At 52.2% G+C, this 21,896-nt stretch overlaps 7 protein-coding genes across 7 annotated transcripts; 4 read left to right on the top strand and 3 right to left on the bottom strand.

Moving 5' to 3' along the window:
• Positions 1–5,460: 5,460 nt before the first annotated feature.
• Positions 5,461–6,809, top strand: B0H65DRAFT_415311 (uncharacterized protein; the record flags this gene model as incomplete). Its single annotated transcript, XM_062823976.1, has 3 exons — positions 5,461–5,770; positions 5,829–6,155; positions 6,208–6,809. The coding sequence occupies 3 exons, from the start codon at positions 5,461–5,463 to the stop codon at positions 6,807–6,809; spliced, it is 1,239 nt and encodes a 412-aa protein (XP_062687240.1).
• A 583-nt stretch (positions 6,810–7,392) lies between these two features.
• On the top strand, positions 7,393–8,138 carry B0H65DRAFT_60523 (uncharacterized protein). The gene has a single exon (XM_062831159.1). It carries the CDS (start codon positions 7,566–7,568, stop codon positions 8,004–8,006), a length of 441 nt encoding a protein of 146 aa, XP_062687239.1. The 5' UTR covers positions 7,393–7,565; the 3' UTR covers positions 8,007–8,138.
• On the bottom strand, positions 8,032–9,168 carry B0H65DRAFT_486258 (uncharacterized protein). Its single transcript, XM_062827689.1, has 3 exons — positions 8,891–9,168; positions 8,750–8,826; positions 8,032–8,659 (listed from the first exon to the last, which is right to left on the bottom strand). The coding sequence occupies exons 1-3, from the start codon at positions 8,906–8,908 to the stop codon at positions 8,161–8,163; spliced, it is 594 nt and encodes a 197-aa protein (XP_062687238.1). The 5' UTR covers positions 8,909–9,168; the 3' UTR covers positions 8,032–8,160.
• A 359-nt stretch (positions 9,169–9,527) lies between these two features.
• B0H65DRAFT_453289 (DAD family-domain-containing protein) lies at positions 9,528–10,802 on the top strand. Its single transcript, XM_062826142.1, has 3 exons — positions 9,528–10,053; positions 10,206–10,327; positions 10,426–10,802. The coding sequence occupies exons 1-3, from the start codon at positions 9,649–9,651 to the stop codon at positions 10,490–10,492; spliced, it is 594 nt and encodes a 197-aa protein (XP_062687237.1). The 5' UTR covers positions 9,528–9,648; the 3' UTR covers positions 10,493–10,802.
• Positions 10,803–12,537, bottom strand: B0H65DRAFT_453286 (GRASP55/65 PDZ-like domain-containing protein). Its single transcript, XM_062826141.1, has 3 exons — positions 12,197–12,537; positions 12,054–12,137; positions 10,803–11,990 (listed from the first exon to the last, which is right to left on the bottom strand). The coding sequence occupies exons 1-3, from the start codon at positions 12,371–12,373 to the stop codon at positions 11,082–11,084; spliced, it is 1,170 nt and encodes a 389-aa protein (XP_062687236.1). The 5' UTR covers positions 12,374–12,537; the 3' UTR covers positions 10,803–11,081.
• A 371-nt stretch (positions 12,538–12,908) lies between these two features.
• Positions 12,909–14,586, top strand: B0H65DRAFT_60460 (RNA cap guanine-N2 methyltransferase-domain-containing protein). Its single transcript, XM_062831158.1, has 2 exons — positions 12,909–13,097; positions 13,221–14,586. Exons 1-2 carry the CDS (start codon positions 13,000–13,002, stop codon positions 14,260–14,262), a joined length of 1,140 nt encoding a protein of 379 aa, XP_062687235.1. The 5' UTR covers positions 12,909–12,999; the 3' UTR covers positions 14,263–14,586.
• A 291-nt stretch (positions 14,587–14,877) lies between these two features.
• B0H65DRAFT_555197 (Dopey, N-terminal-domain-containing protein) lies at positions 14,878–21,099 on the bottom strand. Its single transcript, XM_062830014.1, has 4 exons — positions 20,776–21,099; positions 18,155–20,684; positions 17,863–18,098; positions 14,878–17,810 (listed from the first exon to the last, which is right to left on the bottom strand). Exons 1-4 carry the CDS (start codon positions 20,870–20,872, stop codon positions 14,911–14,913), a joined length of 5,763 nt encoding a protein of 1,920 aa, XP_062687234.1. The 5' UTR covers positions 20,873–21,099; the 3' UTR covers positions 14,878–14,910.
• Positions 21,100–21,896: the final 797 nt, after the last annotated feature.

The following is a 21,896-nucleotide window of genomic DNA, read 5'->3' as shown; positions in this document are numbered from 1 at the left end:
AGCGATCTCCATCTTAAGGTACCTCTGCACCTTAAATGAGTGCACAGGTACCTCTTATCCGATGTTGGCCTTTCGTTTCTTTTCCTGCAGCTGGGAACGTGCTTTGCCGGCGGCAGGCACTGACTGCACTGAGCCAGCAGGAACACCGTGACCAGGCAGTTGCCGACTTCACTTCAACTACTGTGTATGCGAAAATTTCTCTCTTCAGTCCATCCTTCAATCGCCTGTATGAACAGTGAAATCATCGATCGCTTCAACTGTACATGCTCGGCAGCATTGTCCGGAATCGTCACCACTATCACGAATCCTGGCAATAGAACATGGGCGGCTGTCCGGTTGAGCTGCACTGGACGACACTCAGACCGGCCCTTTTTCGCACGTCATCTAACCAAGCACATCCAAGCAGCCATTGTTCTCGACCGAGACTTGGATGATTGGCTGTCAATCGGACCCTTGGCGGCGATCCCATCGACACACTGCTTGCAAGCGCGCTTGTATCGAGAGATCTGGGCTGATCCATATTCCCACATCGATGTCGAACAGAAACATTCCCAGATACCTAGAGGTAGTGAAAGGTTAGTATTGAGTTTGGGCTTCCATCTCCCCCGTCCTGACACTGTCTGGCACCCTTATCAAGAATCGACATATCTCTTTGTTGAGACCGTTGGTTGACGGGTTTTCCAGGATGCAAAAGCTTGTTACACAGACCGACAGGCTAGGATTGTGATCGGGTATGCTGACCGTTGAGTTAAGCATTACTGCCCAAGTCATGGACTCTGCTTGAAAGATAGCGTGATGTCGCTCACCGGTCTCTTAGCCCAAGCCTCTGACGATATACTATGTAGACCACACCCGCTTGCTCAGCAACAACAGCTTCCAGGCCTGGTCCGAAAAACTCCAACCTCGCAAGCCTGTCCCCAAGTCGTCCATCAAGACGACCCTCTCGGGGATGCGGCCCTTGCAGCGTTACATGATCGCAGGGAGGCTTCCATGGCTCTCAATGCGACCCAGCAGCGCTATATACTAGCCGGCATTTTACCAGCTTGAGTGTTATTCAGCGATAGCAGCATCTGCCATATCACTGCGCAAGTGCCAAATGGCCAATATCGCAACTACAGTCCTGTGTCGCACTGCAGCTGGAGCAACCGGTTCATGAAAGAAGAGAGACCGAGAGCAATCCTGGAAAGCTGCGAGATTGGCCAATATCATCGTCTCTTCCGAATATCAGGCCCCATACTGTTGCTACGACAGACACAAAATGTTTCCGAGAACCTTTCAACTAGCTGATGCAAGGTACGGTAACGACCTGTATGACACTCGTTAACAGGCTGGCCCGGGCTAAAAGAGACATGCATGAAAGTACTAATTGCAGAAACGCATCAGGTACCATGGTAAGTTACTCGTCTGTTGCTTACATTCAGTTCAGAAGTCCGCATCAGAGTGTCCATGTTAACACACCAGGACTCGCATCTGCCACGTTGCTAAGGGTCAACAAGCCCTGATAGGTAATCCGGGGCAGCATGACATCTCCCCGGCGGATCGTGTCCCTTCCAGACAGGAATGACCAGACTGATATCTGTCCCGGCGCAAAAGAACCTCAGCATAATACGAGACGGGTGCAAGTCGACGATTTACAAAAGCCACAAGCATGACGCTTTGGCTGACTAGTGGAAGAATTGAACAATCTGTTCCCAAACGTAGGACAGCTCCAACTGCAACATGGCGGACAGGGGGGGTTACGCATTCTTGGCATCTTTACAAGTGGTGTGGCTTACGAGACGCTTGACTCCAAACGGGAATGATCCCAGGGCTCAGACAGTCCTGAACCTATCATAGAAGTCCACAGATATGTGATCCTTGACATTTATTGCCAGGGATAAGCGGGCTTTTTGAGCCTGGCAGGGGCGCATTCTTTGACAAAAAGTCCACGATAACCTTCAAGGACAATGTCCTCATGGCTACTCTGACTGTTGAACAAAGGACCGAGGTCAGGCTCCCACACACGCAGGTCTCGCGCAGACATTCACTACGAAACGCTCGTGGCCACTATCCGCAGGCTCTCTTTCTTTGCTGAACCTTATCTGGGTCTCGTTATGAGGACTAACGACACCGACACAGCATCACAGGCTTTCCCCAGATGATCAGCTTCCATGTCGAAATCTGAGGACTCCAAGATCCGATCCTGTTCACGGGGGACCCTACCCTTTTCGCCGGATGCCACTCTTTCGCGCATGATCCTGACTGCGGTCAACAAGGGTACAAGGCTTCACTAAAGCATCCTAGGTATGCATGTCATCTCAGCGTCTTCTTTGGGCCGGGCCTAGTGGCAACAAAGAAGCTTCGATGAGTGGAGGGAGGGGCATAAGGCAACGCTTGGTCAAAATCATTCCAGCGATATACGCAGGAAAGGGGTCTAGCCAAGTATATCCGACCACGCATCTTCTACTGTGCCTGAGACACCAAGTACCAAGCTTGAATGTTCAGGTACCTTGCAGTCCGGGCAGGTGCGCACAGGTACTCATATGCGCGTGCAGGGGTACAAGAGTGATATTAAGGGATGGCTGTCGACCATGGAAAAGGTACCTCGTGCATATACAAACTCGTTGCCAAACATCGATGAGTCCACCAACGTGGCATCGACGTTGAGTGCAGCGTACCATTGGCGCTCGATAGAGGTGCTGCATCCCTCGAAACATAACCGGAGTCTAGGAAGTCCAGGTCGGTTAATCAAGCTAGTGGTGGAAGCAATGGAAGGAAATAGAGTTTTCCTTCCGAAAAGCCCGATGGCTGATCAGGGGGGTTGAGTGTGGTGTTTCAGCCTTTAGCACTGGTCAAAGGGAAGTGGGCAAAGACTATGGCAGCCTCCGTCGTTCCGAGGTAACTATTGTGGTTTAGTCCGCTTTCGAGAGAGCATCCCATCCGCCGTCATGTGAGGACCTGGGGTGGGAAGACCCGTAGGTCTAGACTGACTGACGATTCCTTCAATTTGTTTTTGCTTCATGACACGGAAAGCTAACAGTAACTAACATCAAGGTCACAGGCATGTCGAGTTGACCGAGCACCCGAATTTTTCGCTGGAACATGCCGTTGAAACCGTTGAGGATACAAGCTTCGGGCTGCTTCCTCGTTCTCTGCCCTTGGCTTGTGATTGCCTAGAGCCATTTTTGGGTTCCTTCCATGTCCGGGTGCTTCATTGTCTGGCATGCTCCGGCCCCAACAGCATTCACACTCGCAGTGCAGTGCACTTTTCCTTGCCCATTTCCTCTTACGTTGCCAGTGGCAAAGTGACTGTGCAAGGATCGGAGGGGTTCGAGGGAATAAAGAGATTTGGGAAAAGGACAAGAGCCTTTAATATATCTCACGGCCCTTAATTGATGTGACCTTTCTGTCCTTTTGCCCTTGTGCGTCGTCTCTTTGCCCAGTCTCGCCACTCCTTCTTGCATCATATTCCACTTTGAGGTTTAGGCGGACGTTGCCTTGTTCTTTTCATCCCAACACTCCCTCATTCTCCATTCAATCTCGATGCATTAAGTTGCATTACTTCACCTGGGCAACGCGCGGTCGTTTCATTTCATCTCGAGACAGGTCCCTCTTTTTTTCTCCCCCAAGACCCGCCTGCCTTCCAAACCTTACTTACATTCACTCGGACCTATGACGACCCCAGACATTTGAGCTATTGTGACGAGCACCAGCCTCAACAACCACTTGCTTAGCACTCAACCATAAGCGTTCAACCTGGGACGGCTTTTCTTGAGCAACATCTGGGACGGAGAGCTCATTCGCTGCAAAAGTCTTACAAATTAAAATCGCAACAGCCGCCGCAGTCGGGCAAAAACCACGAAGCAAAGTCAGAAAAAGAAAGGAAAGCGCAGAGCGTAAAGACCACAACACCACCTCTAATCTTCCAATCACGGCTGTATCCGACCTTTGAAACCGCCTGCCAGGGCTTGTCGATCCTCGATCCTCTGGCATATCAGCAATTTCATCTCTATACCGACTGTCGCTTACCCCGACCTACCATCATATCTGCAACCAGCATTGTTGTGTGGCGTAGAAGCTGAGTTACGCCCGAGCTTTTCGAGTACTTCTTGACCACCACTGCGATATCACTTGTACAGTCAACACCAGATTAGCCGACGAACCTGACTGGATCCCAGTATCTCTCAACTTGGCGCGGCTCCTTTGACATATGCAAGTGGCCGACGTCTCATAGCCTGCCGGAACCCTCACCCACCCAGCCGGGTTCGACCATTTCCCCCTTGCAAGTTGCAACCGGGCATCATCGACTGCAGTATCTCAACGCACAAGCACTATACGCTCGTACACCATACTTGCGGCTAGTAGTCCTTACTTCGACTCTGCTAATACCTGGAAGCGCGGAATTACAACTTCCCAAACAACATCCAACGCCAGCTGTTGGGAAACGTCCAAAAACAGCAGCGGCGGAACCTGTTGCCTTGGCTATTGACCCTATTTTGGCCAGTACATAAATATATCTTAACGATATACATAGGCTATCAAAACAGGGCTGTGTAGCCCTCAACGCGACCTACGCGAAATCTTGGGGCTCCGGTTTCAGATCAAGCATCTCCTCGCTTGTGCATTTGAGCACGGTAGAAAGACTCCTTAAACTGCAGTCAGCAGGCGCCGGCTTCCCCAGATACTACCCGCATTCCCCTAGTATACCTAAAGGTAGGCAGACCCATCAGATCACTGATATGCTTCCACTTCCGTTGGCACTAGCTCATATCTTGCTATAGGTAGCCATATTCAACATCGAACATAGCCCAACTCCTTGTTGCTGCGTCAACACCTTGCATCAGCATCTCTCAGGGAGTTGCCGCTGCCACTGCTCTTCAGCCCAACCAGAACCAGAAAAAGGGGTGTGTCCAACGCCGCTCATATTGCTCTGGTCCTCTTATCCCGGCTGTCGCAAATCCCAAGTTATTTGCCATCCTCATTGGCCCGCCTACTCGCTACCTGTTCTCCGGTTCATGTACTTCTGATCATTCGTAGAGGTACTTCTTACACTTCCCCTTCACATATTTGGTACCCAAATTAGTTTATAGTTATCTCTTCCCACTGGCTTTGACCCATATCCCAGATTTCGGCATCTCAGACCACCCGCTAACCACATTCCTCAAGGCCTTTGCACATAGATACCCCAGACGCGGAGAATCAGCACCGATCACTGAAGAACCACGGTATTCGGACACTCGGTCACGATTGACCACTACACCCGCAATTCCGGTCATTACCCGCTTCCCGCCATCTCTCGTTATTTGGTGCTGAAACGTGCGGCAACCCAGAAGTCCCCTGTCCAGCTAGTAGAACGACTCAGAGCAGGATCGTTTGATGGCAACCGCCCATTCGCCCCTTATCAAATCCAAAGTCGAAAGCTGGCTATCTGGCAACTCCGCTATATATCCTGCCGTCTCGTCAGTGCCCATGACAGACATAATGTCATTTCAGTATCCTCCGCCACCGCCCCAGAACGGCACAGATATGGATATCCAGCATTCCGGGTACATGCCTTATTCCGTTCCGCCTCCAGGGTCCTCAGGAATGGACCTTAGGCACAGCCCAGAGACGGGCAGAGATCGATCGGACTCTTACCCGTTCGCGACGAAGCCGAAGCGTTCAATGTCTGCATCGCAAACAAGTCAACCGCCGCCCACACCGCGAGACCCAACAACGCCTGACCAAGGTATTCTTTCAGGAGAGAAAAGGAGGAACAAACTAGGATATCATCGAACATCTGTTGCATGCGGTAAGTTCTAGTCAAGACCAAAGTAACTCTCTTACGTTTGTACTGACCGTAAATGCAGGACATTGCCGTCGCAGGAAGATTAGGTGCATCCCGTCCCAGAACGACGTACAGGCTCGATGTGTCAACTGCATTCGCCTGAAGAAAGAATGCAGCTTCTACCCAGTAGATCAACAACCCCCGCAAGAAACCCGACAAAAGTCGGTACAAAGGTCTTCCACCGGACCTAAGATCACGTCCACATCTTCATCACCGGCGATGCAGAGCGGGGTCCCCTCAGAAGTTCACGGTCATTCCAACTATCCGCATTTGTCACTAGCATCAATCACGAACATGCCACCCCCCATGAGGCCTTCGGGTACAGAAGATTACACCCCAGATTCCAAGAGTAGGTCAAAAACCAAAGAGACATAGGGTGGATCTTACTGACAAGTTTACAGTTCCCCCAAGTGCCACAAGCACTAGATCCTACGAATATGGACAGCACGGCATGGCCAACTGGATGTCCCCTGACGCCGGTCCGAATACGTCCAAACCGAGCGACATAAACCCGAACTGGAGATCCTACACGAGTGAATCCCCCATCACCCCCGCATTTTCCCCCTACACGCCTCACGCTCCCCAATCCGCCACTTGGTCAGCAGCATCCATGGGCTCCGAGTCCTCGCGGGATGAGCTAGCGTGGTCATCATCCGGTTACCCTGCCCCTTCCTCCCGCTCCATGTCTTTTGGCGGTGGCGGCGAGGGCATGGCCAGCCAGCAATATCCCCCGGCCTCACAAATGGGCGGTGGCGGTCGCCCGTACGATCGCAAGTCGTCTGCCATGTCCAGCGATATCTATCCTTCCCCGATCGCCACTACCATCCCTGGAATTGATACCGTCTCGGGAACAAGTCAGGATCCCCATTCGGCTATCTCTGCTGGAGCTGTTCCCCCGGCGGGTTATGCGTCGTGGCAGCAACCTTACCAGTACTCCAAGCCTGCTGAGGGCTATTCGGCTTGGTATGGAGAAGGGGGAAACCAGCAGGGCCATGGGATATAGGGGCTTGGTTCCACCTGAGCAGGCTCATTTGGGCCTCGGCATGTTTAAGTACGGATGGCGGGAAGTCGATGCAATTGGGGAATTCGAATCGGATTTGAGTTTAAGCATGGATGGACCTGGCCGCTAGACACCGTGTTGGTGGCCATCGAATTCCATGCTTTTGAAAAACCTGGATTTCATGGCAACCAAATTCGTGATATTCGCCATTACCCTTGAGGGCGAAAAGGGCGGTTCGCAGAAGAGAATGCGGCTCGGTCGAAGATGGTTCTCGGAGTGGCAACGGACAAATCCCCAAAATCAACCCAGCTAATCAAACTGCTCGTCACCCAGACCTCCTTGATGCAAGAGAGAGAATCGGGAAGCCGGACACCCAGTAAGATCGAACGGGGTTGTTGCGGCACGGGATACATCACATGAGACGGGTTGGAGCGTGATGATATCTTACAAGGTTACCCACTCTTCTCAAGACGAGATCGAGTCTTTGGCCAATACAACCGTCAAGGAGGCCACCATTGTCGAATTGAAGTGGGCTTGAGAGACGGTATGGAGGAGGAAGGGGAGAGATAACAAAGATTGGTCAACATTCTCGGATACCACGAGTCTTTTAAGACGCTTGATGGATTTCTGCCACTGGTTCAAACCCAACCATGGTTCTCGGGGAATTTTTCACACGGGAGCGGGACGGAATGGGCACACGGAACGGCTCGGACGGCTTGAAGGCATAGGGGTGGAGAGAAGAAGAGTAGCGATTTGTTGATGCGCTACCCACGTGGTGACGTTGCCATTGGCGTCTTGCCTGTTTGTCACTTAGATGATATTTCTCTCCTTTTCTTCAGGACTTTAGTTTTGTATTTTTCTTTTTCTTTTTTCTTCTCTCTGTCTTGCGGTAAAACTAACAGGGCGGTAAACTTCTTTTTTCATGTCATGATCAGCGACTGGGACGGGAAACAAAATTTGCGTACACGGATTATAGCTGGATTCATTGTTGGTTTACATGTGTTTTTGTGCTTTGCTTTGCTTTATAACGTTCATGCTGCCCTTTTTCTTCTTGCTTTGTCCTTATCTATGTTTCGGTTCGACACGTTAACGAGCATTCAAACGGCTTTTCTTCATCGCTCTTGTAGGTTTGTGCTTAAGATTTTTTCCTGGAAGTCAATATATAACAGACTTGCTTCATATTTTAGACTTGCTCGCTAGATGGCCACGCGGAAAGGTAACCATTGACTCTTGCTTAATACGGGAGTTGCCATGTAAATGCTATATGTACTTGCTTGATATCGCTCGCGAGACACAAGGAAAAAATCAAGTGATCCCAACGAAAGCTTCTCCAACATTCATAGCCTAATCCAACCTACCGACTCAAATCCCACAACAACACCATCAACGCCACATACGCGGCAAAACTCAACACCGTCAACAACGCCACACTATTCGCGCTGGTCCTAAACTTTTTCTTGACCACTACCACCGTCTTTCTCCTTTCCAGCCGCTGTCCTCCCGTTCCCGACCCTCCCATCCCAACAACCCCCATCCCATTGCCGTCACCCCCTGTTGTCCCCAGCCCACCATAAGCAGTCCCAGTCCCACTCCCCACTCCGATTCGGTCACCCTCATCCCCATCCTCCAAGTCCTCCTCAACCTCCTGATCAAAAAACTGTCGATTCCCTTCATACCGCCGATATATCGCCACCAACATGACCGCGGCTCCGTGCACGGCGAAAAGGGCGCCGATGGGGTAGAATTCCGAGGTGAAGATCCTGAGGATGATCAGCGCAAAGGAGAATTGTGACAGGGCGGTGCGCATGTAGGCGCCTTCGAAGGTTCGTTGGGAGGCGCGTATTTCTACTAGTCTGGGACATCATGTTAATACCCCTAAGGGACTGGCCGATAGGAAATGGTGGGTAGCAGGTTAATAAGGGTGGGTAGAAGGTTAAACATACTCTTGACTGGTGAGAATAACGGAGCGGGCTCGGTGAAGACGGAGGTGGAGACGGTCTTCTGGGTGGGGTTGGAGGGCCTGCTAAGTCGTTAGTTATGTTTGCTGGTTTGGGTTGCAAATATCAAAAGGAAGGTAAGCTCACCTCGAGTATTGAAGCCATGATTATATGGTTGTGGTGTAAGTGATAGTGGTGAGTTGTGAGTGGATGTCGTCACCGGGGGCGTGTAAGTCAACAAAGTCCGGAATCGGAAGGTTGAATAGGTATTCGGAGTGCGCAGCTGGGCGAAGACACCAAAGCGAGTGAACCAAGAAAAAGTAACTATTATTCAAGTGAGCCTGATAGATCCTTGAACTTGATCACATAAACATGGACAACTCTTTATTGCGGTGTTCAGTCATAGGATGTTATTTGAAGAGGACTGAAGTTGAACAAACAAGGCCCAGCTCCACTCTCAACACCAATTCCCCATTGATGCACGACATGGGAGGGTTCCACTTATCCAATTCCATCCAATCATAAATTTCCTGCCCTTCTTTCCTCACCCATGTCCCATGGCCTTGGCCTGTGCGCCAACTTCACTGAAATCTCCACACGGTGTTAAACAAACGGATGTGTGTGCGTGTGTGACCACCCCTGTCCCCGATGATGACAGATGAAGCTTCGTGGCCGTTTTAGCGACTGGACACAGCAGTGTGTGGAATCGGAAGCTCCCGTCAAGGTACACAAACCACGGCACCATTACAGCTTCAACAACATCGCGACAACGAATATCCAAACAACCACCGACCCGAACCAACACCACCGACCCGAACCAACACCACCACCTGCTAGCAACAGCGCAGAGACACAGATCAATCGCAACGTTCCATAAATCAAACAATCCACAACAGTCAGACACAATGGGTGGAAAGCGCAAGAACGCCTCCTCCGCCGCCGCCCGCGGCGTCTCCCCCTCCCCCTCAGCGACATCGACAACAACATCAGCAACAGTCACAACCAAAGTCCAACCCAAAGAATCCGCTCCTCCCATTGCCACGACAACCAATGCCTTTGCTACCAGCACTCAGATTGAGCCTACTACCACTACCACTACCACCTCTACCACAAAAACCACTACCGGCAAGAGCTCGGGCAGCAGCAGCAGCGGCGCACAAGGGCAAGCATGGAACAAAGTCTTCAGCAACCTCTTGACACACTACCAGGACACGACGCCGCAGCGGACCAAGCTGATTGATGCGTTCATGGCTTTCCTTGTGGTGGTGGGCGGGTTGCAGTTTTTGTATTGTGTTTTGGCTGGGAATTATGTACGTTTGCCCCCGGTTTATCCCCGTTCCCTTTCTCCCACACATCAAATCTCTCTTCTTGCAAAATGATTCAGGTGATGGAAGTTGAAGAAGGTTACGACGGAAATCACAATAGCAGCATTGGCTAACTATGGTTCCTTAAAAAAAAACAGCCCTTCAACGCCTTCCTCTCCGGCTTCTCAGCAACAGTCGGCCAATTCGTCCTGACGGCCTCGCTACGGATCCAGACAACCGAGGCGAACAAGAGTGATTTCCCTTCGGTGTCGCCTGAACGGTACGTTACGTTACATACGGTTTTCCCCGAAGGAGCAATATCCCAGGTGGTGTGGTGGGTGGGATAGCTTTGCTAACTTGACTCGGTCTCGGTTATAGAGCCTTTGCCGATTACTTGGTCTGCAGTTTGATTCTGCATTTCTTCTGCGTCAACTTTATCAACTAAGAAAGAGAGCAACCAAGGACGAGCGATTGAGCGAGGAGTTAAAAGTACACGAGTGTGGGATATAGAGGATCGTTGTGTTGTTGAGGGGTATCAGGTGAATGGAAGATAATTGCGAGAACATGGCGGGAACGAGCAAGTCATCAAGCAAGCAATAACAGAACCGTCCGTATTTTCAAGCGAGCTAGAAGAAGACAAGACAGGCGGGAGGATATGTCGATAAAATTGTCTGGCATTTATTATACCTTTCTTCTTTTTCGATTTACAGTATCTACAATAGATGCTTCAAATTTCACGCTGGATTATTTCTACTTCCTTCACCCACTCGCTGGAAATGGTCAACAACCAATACCGCTGTAGGGGGGCACCATTCCAACTTCACCAACTTCGGACATGTCATGACGCCAGGCGACGGGAGTCTTCAAAGAGCTTCAATGCCCGCAAGTTCCCAGACCCCAGTACTGGACGGAAGTCCGCCGCCATTGTCAAAGACAATCACCACGCCCCAGCCTTGGATGCTTGTAATCATAATATCACAGGTATCATTCACAACCTCCTAGTCAAACTTCTCCCAGTATTCTACCTTAAGCCACTAACTCTCGCCCCCCTCAGCCGTCTCTTCCCCTTGCGCACTACCAGGCGGGGGCGACGACACTGCCTTGGGCGGTCCACCTTTAGGAGGACCTCCCATTGGCGGCGGCGGTACTGGTGTGTTCTTCCTGCTAGGAGCATTATCCAATTCCCTACTCTTCTTCTCCTGCTCCTTGAAGTAATCATCCATCGAGCCCAACCCTGTCCTATTCGCCGGTCTCTCCTTCTTCTTTCCCCTAGGCGGAGCAGAAGCGACCGCCGCGCCGCCAAACTGTGTTGCCGGGGGTGGTGGTGTGCCGACCATCTGCGCTGGTATGAGAAACTCACCACCGCCGACGGGTGGGGGCGGAGGGGAGGTTGTAGTAGCAAAAGGGGCGTAGTGCGATTGAACGCCTGCTGGTGGTGGTGCTGCACCCGGGTATCTGTACTGAGGTTCTTGTTGATACTGTTGCTGCTGTCCGACGTGTCCGTATTGCTCCGAGTCGCCGTCGAACAGGGTCTCGCCTGGGGCGTGCACAGGCTCGCTCAGGGGCGCTGGCACCCGGTGCAAAGCGCCGTAGCCTAGGACGCAGCCGAGAGCACCCTCACCACCCCAGTCCCGGCTGGGCTGGATGGTCACCTCGCGGGTGACGTTGTACTCGTTGTTGTAGATGTAAAGGCGCAGGGGGCGGCCAATGTGGTCCTCCACTAGCTCGCTGAGCCCGCTCTCGCCGTGGAGGACTCCCTCGGGGGTGCCTAGGATGTAGTCGCTGTATGGGAGAAGACCGGCGACGTCGGCGGGAGAGTTCGCGGGGACGTCGAGGACGTGCCAGATGTTGGTGACGACAGAGAGGGCGGTCCATTGGAGGGTAAGCCCGAGGGAGGCAGTATCGGCGGGGACGGGGATGTGGAGTGCTCGCGTTCTTTGGCCCTGTTTTTAAAGGAAAAGCCGTCAGCATTGGGTGTAACTAGCATGTTCACGGTGGTGATATACCTTTGCGCTCCAAAGTCCCAGCTGCACAACACCGCCAGCACAGTTCCGGACTTCTTGGGCAAAGAGCCTCGGGTCAGAGTCGTCCTGGAGCAGAGCTGTGTTAGACCTTTAGCTTTCAGAATTTAACGGTTTCGAAACCATACAATCATCCGCCCATTGATTCCAACGACAAAGTCAAACCATGGCTCAATGGCCAGGTCTGGGTTGGTGTTTCGCAGCACTTGGAAGCCGAATCCGCCAGGCTGGTTCTCCTTGGACGTGGGCGCATCGCCGTCGAGCCGGGATATGAAGCGGTTGAGGGCGTTAAACATGGTTGTCATTGTTGTATGCTACGATGTGTAGCCGAACGAGTGTTGGGTTGGTTTAAATATTGGTGATCATGCGATCTGGATGTTGGATCGTCAAGAGTCGAGATGGAAGTCCTGAAGCAACCCTGGCATTTACAGCACTCGGAGCTTCCGTGATGAACCGTGTCACCGTGGACGTTAACGAACGACGGCAAGCAAGAGCGAGCCCCACTTCAGCCCAGCGCTCCTGCTGGCGTGGACCTTGATGGTCAAAGCTCCCAATTCCAGGCACATTGTGGAGTTTGCGCAAATCTGAGTGGGGCTCCAGAATTGGGGAAAAAGACGAGTCCCTGCGACTTACACGGTGCATCGAGACCGCAGCACCTTCCAGGTATCGAGTACTTCTCACATCTTTCTCATGTTCACTTCTTGAAACAATTCACAACCCTTTGGTCTTTCCATAGGACCTGTCCGTGATTCCTCAGCCACAGCATTTCTGGGGATGAAAACAAGAAGAGAGAGAATCAACTCATTCGTCACGTCCCGTTCTCAATCTCAGCCAGTCGACCACAGCAGATCCAGATACACAGACCAAGATCAACACCATCACAAACAATACAAAACTCAATACCACCAAGCCCATCACGGTCATCAACAGTATGGGCCCCAAAGTCCTCAAGAAAGGGGAGAAGTTCCCTCTCGACGAAAATTGTCACCACTACACAAAACTCAATGAAGTCCCCTGGGACATCCAAAAGTAAGATAACATCAACCCTTCATCTCATCTTCTATCTTCCATCTTTCCATCCTCACCCCCATCCCCACCCTCATCACCCTCTTCCCCCAATCCCAACCTCAACCTCACTAACCCCCCTCCAAGATACTGGCACCAACGCTTCTCAATCTTCGAATTCTACGACTACGACATCCACCTAACCGACTCGGCCTGGTTCGGCGTGACCCCGGAACCCGTCGCCACCCGCATCGCACGGGATCTCTCCACCCACCCAATCGCCCAGGGAAAACGCGTATTAATCGACCTCTTCGGCGGCGCCGGAGGCAACGTGATTGCCTTTGCGCTCTCGTCGGGGAGATGGGATCGCGTCATTGCTATCGAAAAGGACAGGAGCACGCTGGCTTGCGCCCAGCATAATGCCGAGGTGTATGATGTCTACGACAAAATTACGTGGGTGCATGGGGACTGTTTTGAGGTTATGAGGCGGTTTTGGGGGGTTCGTTTGGGAAAAGGGACGATGAGTGATGGGGGGCCAGAGGAGGATAAAGAAGAGCTGGATGATCTCCTAGCAGAGCTCAAGCTGGAAGAGTGTCTAGTCTTTGCTTCGCCGCCGTGGGGCGGCGTCTCGTACCGCGATCAGGAGGTGTTCGATCTTAGCAAGATGGAGCCCTATAACCTGGAGCAGCTGTACGAGGCGTGTACGATGCCGGAGCATGAGGAGGAGGAGAAGAAGAAGCAGGTGGAGCAAAAGGAGGGAGGGTCGGCGCAGGCGCAGACGCAGATACTGCCGCAGGCGCTTTTCTTGCCCAGACAAAGCGATCTGAACCAGATTGCCGCGCTGGTGCCGGACGGTGCGCCCAAGATTGATGTGGTGCAGTATTGTCAGAAGGGGGCGAGCAAGGCGCTGGTGGCGTACTTGCCGGGAACTATTGATGCTGGTGGCAAGGAGGAAAAGAAGCGGTCTGAGGCAAAGAAGCAGTTGTCCGAAGAGGAAAGGGGGCAAAAGAAGAGGAAACAGGACGATGAGCAGGAGCAAGCAGTACCAAAGCTTCTCCCCGAGACGACGGAGGAAGCGTCGGTGGCCTATGACGCCCAGGAGGATGTTGACCTATACGACACCCCCAAAACAGACAACGCCGAAAAGAGGAAGCGAAAACGAAGGAGGCGCTCATCGCACAACAACTAGCAATCACTGCGGCCATGGGAAGGAAAACAAGTGGAATCTACTCCTGGAGTTTTATGGTTAGGTTCGGCAACCGGGTGGTTGATGAAGCCTCGGGATTGGGACAGGATTTTAAGGAACAGGGTATGATATGGACTGATGTGGCCAGGGCATACTGACATATTTTCTTTCCCATTTAATGGCTGTTTTTACCACCATCATTGTCATCATCAGGAGTTCAAGGAGACGGGTGACACCATCTCTATCAATACAAAACATAGACAACCACCGAGAAGAACAAAATACGCTATTTCTAGTACCTAGTACTTGAACCAAAAGAATATCAGAATTAACTCAAACCTACTCCTTTTTAAACGCTAAAAGCATCATCAATCCCAATTACCTACTGCTACCAGTCTACCACCACCTACTCTCTGCCCTAGACCTCACCATCCCCGTCCCCGTCCCCGTCCCCGACCCCGACCTTGAACTCGACCTACTCCTACTTTCCCTCTCCCTCAACTCTCTCAAATCCCTCAATCCAGCACTTCCACCACCCACATACAAATCCACAACACTTGAACTCAAACTCAACCCCGGCCCCCTCCCTCCTCCTCCTCCTCCTCCTCCTCCTCCTCCACCACCACCACCATACGCAGATCCAGCCCGGTCCTAAAGAGCCTTCACCACGCTCCGCTCATCAAACAGGTCCCTCAGTAATCCATTCACACACCCTTCCCAATCGACTTCTGTCATCTTGTACGTCGTCTCAAACGCAAAGATACTCAGCTGTCCGAAAAACGGGCGGAGCACCTTGGCGACTAATTCGTCTTTGCGCTCCATGCCTACTTCGTCGCTTATTTGTCCGGGGAGGTTTCCCAGCAGAGGACGGCGGAGGGGTTGACCTTGACCGTCGATTCCATCGGTGGGAGAAAGGAGGGAGGATGGGTCTAGGCCTAGGGCTGCTGCGCCTGCTCCGGATAGGGAATTGGTGTGTGAGTGGTGGGCGTGGGGAGTGACGAGAGAACCGTTGAGTTCCTCGGAGACTTCGTCCACTAGCGCCACGGGTTGGTAGCCAGCTGCGCTGGGCCTGTAGACGGCGTCGATGGTGTCGGTAACGAACAGCCACTCGTGCAACTGGAAGTCATCGGGCGCGACGCAGACGAGCAGATCCAAAAGCTTGCAGGCTTGCATGACGGCCGGGTTGCCGTACGTGTCGCTGGGCGCGGAGTGGTCGGGCGCGACGACGGAGGAGATGGCGGCGTGCAGCTCGGCGTTGACGACGGGCCAGAGCGGAGCGAGGTGAATGGCGCTAGTGCGGAGGACGAGGGCGCGCATGACCATGTAGACTTCGGCGCGGGTGGTGGAGGAGGGGGAGGAGGTGGCAGTGGCGCCGAGGAGCTCGACAAGCTTGTCGAGGATGGAGGGCAGTTCGGTGACAAAGTTGTCGTCGGTGGCGGCGAGGATGAGGGTGGCGATGCGCCGCAGGTTGAGTTGCGTCTTGCGGTCGGCTTCGAGTCGGGCGGAAGTGGCGCCGACGCCGAAGACGATGCCCGCGGTCGAGGGCGGGGTGATGCGGCCGAGGATTTCGGGGATGCGTTCCTTGTCTGCGACGGCCCATTGCTTGAGCAGAGGCAGCCAGTCGGTTTGCACGAGGCTCAGGTTGGAGCTGAAGAAGCGGGAGTCGTTGAAGGCATCGGCGACGTCCTTCTTCCAAGACTTTTGGTTGTTAGGTAGGCGGGATAGTTGATGGAGCAGCACCAGGGTGTTCTTTGATACGGTGTCGGGGAAGAACTTGGACCGCAGCGTTGGGCCGATCACGTTGGCCGAGATGGAGGTGGCGGCTGTGAGGATGCGGTCATTCTCAACGAGGATCTTGGGCAAGTTGGGAACGATGTTGGAGAGGATTCCGACGACGTCATCTGCGCGTTCGAATGGAGTCCGGATGGCTGCTACAGAAACCGTACGAGGGGCCTCATTTGGCTTCTTCTCTGAGAGGAGGAGGTTGGTGGTGGATGACGAGTAACTCGTCGAAGAGGTTTCCACAAAGCTGGTAGGCCGTGTGGTGAAGATAGCCGCTAGGAGACGGAGGAAGAGATCCGCGAGTTCACGACGCATCTTCCTCTGTTCTCCAAAGTTGGTGTTGTCCACCTTCTCACCCAGAATGGCAGCGAACTCCAGTAAACTCGGCAACGCCTGGCGATGAGGCAATGGGTTGCCCAGGAGATCCTTCAAGAAGATCATGCAGTCCTGCCATATTTCATCCATTGCATCATCCTCCAGAGTGCGCGCATAGTCAACCAAGAAGATAACCACGTCTGTATCCTGAAGCTCGATGGTAAGGGTCGACCTCCTCGAGGGATCCAGCGCGCCTGGGTTCGTTCTGCTGTATATGGCGTTGAAAAGTGCTGGGATTGTATGCTGCGGCCTCGATCCATCAAGGGCAGGCAAGAGATTGAACACCTCAGCAGCCTTGGACGTATCAGAACTGTCCAGTGCCCCCCTCCATATTCCGATCACTGTTTCCAGGCACTCTAGTGTCTCTGCAGCGAAGAGATGCTCTAGCAACCTTCGGGCCCTGTTTCTCATCCGTAGAGAAGTGTAGTTGAACGACGCGCCCGAAGAGTTGTCTTGCAGGGAGGCATCGCTCCCTTGACCCCAGGACCAAATGGTAAAGCAGATGCGCACCGCATCTTGGAAGGCCAGAAGAACCGTAAGTCGATCGTTAGCTGTGGCGCTCCGGGTCTGAGGTGCGTCAGACGAGAAGACACCGGAGACCATGTTGCCGAAAAAGCCCTGAGGCTGGTCTGGGTTCTTGACAACCTGGGCCCTGGCCTCTTCAGCCAGTAGCCTGTCGTGTCCCCTTGCCAGTACCTGCTCGAGGCCATTTAGGAGGGATATGAGGGTGGTCTCGGGACCGATCTGATTGTGTGTTGGAGGGTCGTTAGAGGCTCGGAAGAGCTGCTGTAAGCGGTTGAAGGTGGTGGAAATCTGACTGCAGAGTGTCTCAACCAGCGGTATCAGAACCTGGAAGATCGAATCTGAGTAGAGTGGTAGGCACTCGGCGAGAAAGCTGATCCAGCTATCCAAAACCTGTCGGCTGCTGGGCGCGCTGAGTCCAGAAAGGATGCACTTTAGTAGCGTGGGCGGAGGCGGCTGAAGAGCGGATGGTGGTTTCCCTCCGGCCACAGCTCGGAAGGCTTTAGCCGAGTCTGCCGTAACACTCGCAGCGCGTTTCTCTGCGGTTGGTGATTCTGGAAGTTCGACTGGTGCTAGCTCACGAAGTTTCAAGGCCGCAAAGACAACGTCCAGAAGCAAGGTCTGTACGTAAGGCTCCGGACCTGAAAGCGACTGGGTGAGCATATCAATGAGAGGATTCTCAAGGTGCAGCTTTGCTAGTGGCTCAGCGTATGGGTTCACCATAACAGGGTTCATTACGCCCAATGCTGAACGATAAAGCTGTGTCACCCTCATCTGAGAGCTTTCATCGCCCAAAGTATTGACGTCTGCCATGCATTGCATGGCAACCTTGAGGAAGAACTCCTGGAAGGTCAGATCGTCCTCGGATCCGGCTGCTTTGGTTAGTTTTCATGTACAAGGCACCGGCATGGAAGAGTAACGTACTAATTTCAGATAATGATGGGAAGTAAGAATCTGGGCGTATAGTCTTTTTCGCAAGGAACGCCCAAATGCTGTCAGGGGTAAAGCGAAAGACATTGGATAAGGAGCGAAGATAATACACAGCCAGCTCAACGTCATCGTCTTCGGAGAATTTGTGAACCTCTTTGGCTTCAGCCGAAGTTGTTTGGCGCCTCAGACATGATAGCTCGGCGAACTTGGACACGAAAATATTGAAAATTCTGGGCACAGGCGTTAGCAAGCTGTAAATCGTAACCCAGAAGGCCTGGGGTCATACTTGTCTATTCCAACCAGGCTGCTAAGCCAACTCTTGACTGTCATGAACAGCTGCGTCCGCTCATCGGTGAGCGCGTCCAACATTAAGAATAATGGGCGGGTAAGCATGACTTCGTAATTATCTATACCACCAAGACGCGGCGGCGCCTTTGCGTCAATGATAGGTGTCTTGGGTCCTCGGCGATCGCTTCCAGCAGGGTTATCTTGGAGACTATGCGACCAGAGCACACAGAAGCTCCTTCCGGGGTCAGCAGGACGCTGAGCAAATGTGCCTGAAACATCTTTCTCCAGCATTAGAGAACATATGGCTGCTTCAATGTCATGATTGGTTGGTGTCAGAGCCGTCTGGAGTACCCAAAGACTTCGGACCGTCTCGACGTGATATTTTGGCTCTGACGAAGATAGAAAGCTCCATGCGTGGCGTACCAAAGGACTAACCAACTCAGAAAGGTCCACATGGGAAATCCGGTCGGCAGAATAAAGGTGGGTAGAAAGGGTTAATAGCGAATAATAGGTGGTAAAAGTAATAAGAGCATCTGATGACAGACACCCGTGAATGGAAGCAAGAAGTTTCTTGGTATCGAGGAACGATTTGTGAGGGGTCTTGGTGAGAAGAAGCAAGAGGACTTTGCTCTTTGCAGCGACAGTCGGGCCGGATTCGCGTTGGCTGAAACTCTCACAGTTCAGGTCGCAAGCTTTTTGCAACAAGAGTTCCGCCACATTCTGCGGTACAAATGGGGGAGAGGTGGCCTCCAAGTTTCCTTGCTCGGCGTGGTAGAAGTTCTTGATCTTCTTGAGGAGTTCGACATTGGGTATTCCGGCCAGAATCTTGGACTCGATAGCTTTAGCTTTTGCACTAGTCGGAAACGCCCTTTCTGGTACGAGCTCCAAAAAGCTTGCGGCTATTGTTAGAGCCTGTACCAGCAGAGTCGTACCGTCTGGTAGGAGAGTGGTGGCATTAGCATCACTCTCCTTTAACTCCTCGATCATGCATAAGATGGAGAGGACCGTAAGCGGAGCATGAATGGTTATCATCTCTTCTTCGCTGACGTTGAAATGGCCGAGAATGAACCTGACAAGGTCAAGCTTGTCGCTACGATCAGTCACTGAGAGTTCGCCCGGACTGATAGCCTGAGCCACGAGGTTGAGCATTTCGCTGTAAATCAACCCGCTCTCGACACCGTCAAAGAAAACACTTGCACTCCGGATCACCTCGGTGAAGTCTGATTTGCTTTCTGCTTTTGCTTTGAAGTCTCGGACACTGTCGACAATGGGAAGGAATACCTCGGGCACAACCAAGCCGCCAATCTCCCACCTGTCCATCAAGGACAGACAGATACGATATGGCTTCGCTCGGTCTGCCGGATTGTTTCCAACGCTACTAGCCTTGATCATGCTGAGTAGGGCCCGAGTCAGGGGTCGCAACCCAAATTCTTCAAAATAGCTTGTCCTCGACATGAAGTAGGCAGGGGTGCTTGCAGGCGTAGTGGGGGAATCGGGTCCGCCTTCGCCTTCGTGTGCAGTTGTCGGCTCAGGCCCTAGAAGCCAAGTCCACAGCCGCCTGTTCAGACTCATATCCCTCCGGGTTGTTACCCCAACGGCGGTCTTCAAGAGGAGTTCCAGGTCGTCGGTCTTGGCCCTGGCTTGCAACACCTTGGAGTGTAACGGAAGGTGGGTGACCAACAAATCGAGAAAACCACGTTGGATAAGGATCTGGTCATCGGCCAAACCAGCGGCAAAGCAGCGGATTAGCAATCCTGGCTCGGGAGACGTTACCAGCTGTACCAGCTTGGCAGAAACCTCGGAATCCAAGCCATTGCGAGTCTCGGTCTTGAGGCCCTCTGAATGTAACTGGTGTCCCAGCTCGGGCAAGGCGCGCATAAGGTATGCCAAGGCGCCCGTCCTCCTGCTATGCCCGGTTATAGAAGCCAGAAAGAAACACTGCCAGAAAAAGTCGTCGCCAGAGGAGTGAGTTAGTGTTATTATCTCGCTTCCTGGTGGGCGGAGGGCGGCCTTGACGCGTTCCATAAGCTTTAATGTTCGCTCAAAGTCCTCGCTAGTTTCCTCCTCGAGACCTGGCAAAAGAGCAAGTATGATCGATTTCAGGGCGGGTCGTAGGGATCGTGGGTTGAGATCCAAGAAGTGACGCTCGAGCAGGTCGAGGAAAGGGGTCCGGACGGACAAGGAGGCGAACGAGAGAACCGAGGCAAGGCCGGGGAGATAGAGGGGCAGGTCTCGCGACAGACCATCCTTGCCAATGACTGTAAATATGAAGTTGTAGACCTCGAGTGTCTTTTGGTGAACACCGGACGGAAGAGACGGGTTCAAGCATTGTGATAGACGCTTTGCGACAGTGGCCTTGGCGGGGATGATGTTGATGGTGGACGGCCGAGCTTGGAGGGCCTTGAGGAGGCGATTGAGGAAGGAGATATAGTCGGCCCATTCTTGGAGGGCTGTATCGAATAGAGAGAGGGCTCGTTCGACGCCGGAAGCGTATTTGCGGTAGTTCTTGTCCTTCGGCGCAACATCGTCTGTCCATCATCGGCCACCTAGTTAGCTACCCAGCTGTACTCTAGTCTCTAGTTGTGTCCATGGAGGGAGAGGAATATGAATTTGACTTGCCATTCCCAAGCTGGTTCCTCCATTGCTTGGGGACTGGAGAGTCACGGCCAGAGCTCTCGGGGGAGATGGACCTCGGCCGGGTGGGATCGAGAGACATGTTTGGTAGCGGCCAGGTGGTGACGGCGATGGTGGGATGAGACCTTGGGAGTCTGGGGATTCGAGAACAGGACGTCCCCTAATCTAGGCAGACTGCTATGGGTCATTGCCGTCTTAAGGTGGCCGACGGGAATGGTGTCCTGGTGTTGAAGTCGCAAAGGTACCCAAACTCGTCTAGGACGTTGAGGTGCTGCAGGCGGGAGCTGTCGACTGTGAGGCTACGTTGTTAAGGTGGGCATCTGTAAGACATATAGTGGAGCAGCGCTGTTCGTGCTGTTCGTCAGCGCACCACTCCCACCCTGCCGTTGCCTGCGCCCGCTAACGGGGTTCCATCCAATCACTGATATTCCCCACTAACACCCAGCTCCAGGGGCGGCCCGCTATCTTATCGCTAACATTTTGGATTCTAAATCAGGGATGGAACATGTGTGACCGCTCTCACTGTCGTCATTCTTCCGATATAACACTTCGGAATTAACGAAATTAATTAATAAGGACGGGGTATAGTAATCTTTATTCCAATTTCAAATAAAGAATATGCCGTCGATAATGAATATAATATTAATAACGACCGAATAAAAATAAATAACAATAGAATACGTATCATTATTAAAAATTAAACCAAAACGAAGCTTTAAAGGGGGTATTTAAAACCGATCTTAAGTAATTAAAATCTTTAATTAATTATTATTACCAAATAATTATTCGGAATCGTTAATAATAACCGGCTTATTATATTTATTTTAATTAATAGGTACGAAGAGCGCGCCTGCCTTTTCTTCTTTGGAAGGTTATTCTATAACCTCTAACTATTTTATAAGCAGTTTAGTAGCCCCTAATCTTGAACTAGCTGTTTTTAAAATATTATGTTCAGGCTACTTCTCCTCTGTGTTTTTTTTGGGCCCCACGAATAAGTATTCGTGGGGTCCCTCGGAGGCAGCTTTTTCAGATTTAGGGTTATTTTAACAACTTTTAAACTTGCAAAGGATAGCAAAATATATAAAAACCGTACCCTCAACAAACCC

This window comes from Neurospora tetraspora (assembly GCF_033439725.1).
Source record: "Neurospora tetraspora strain CBS 560.94 chromosome Unknown B0H65scaffold_1, whole genome shotgun sequence".
NCBI classification, from domain to species: Eukaryota; Fungi; Ascomycota; class Sordariomycetes; order Sordariales; family Sordariaceae; genus Neurospora; species Neurospora tetraspora.
Note: the sequence above shows the minus strand (reverse complement) of the source record. Positions and strands in the feature narration are given on the sequence as shown.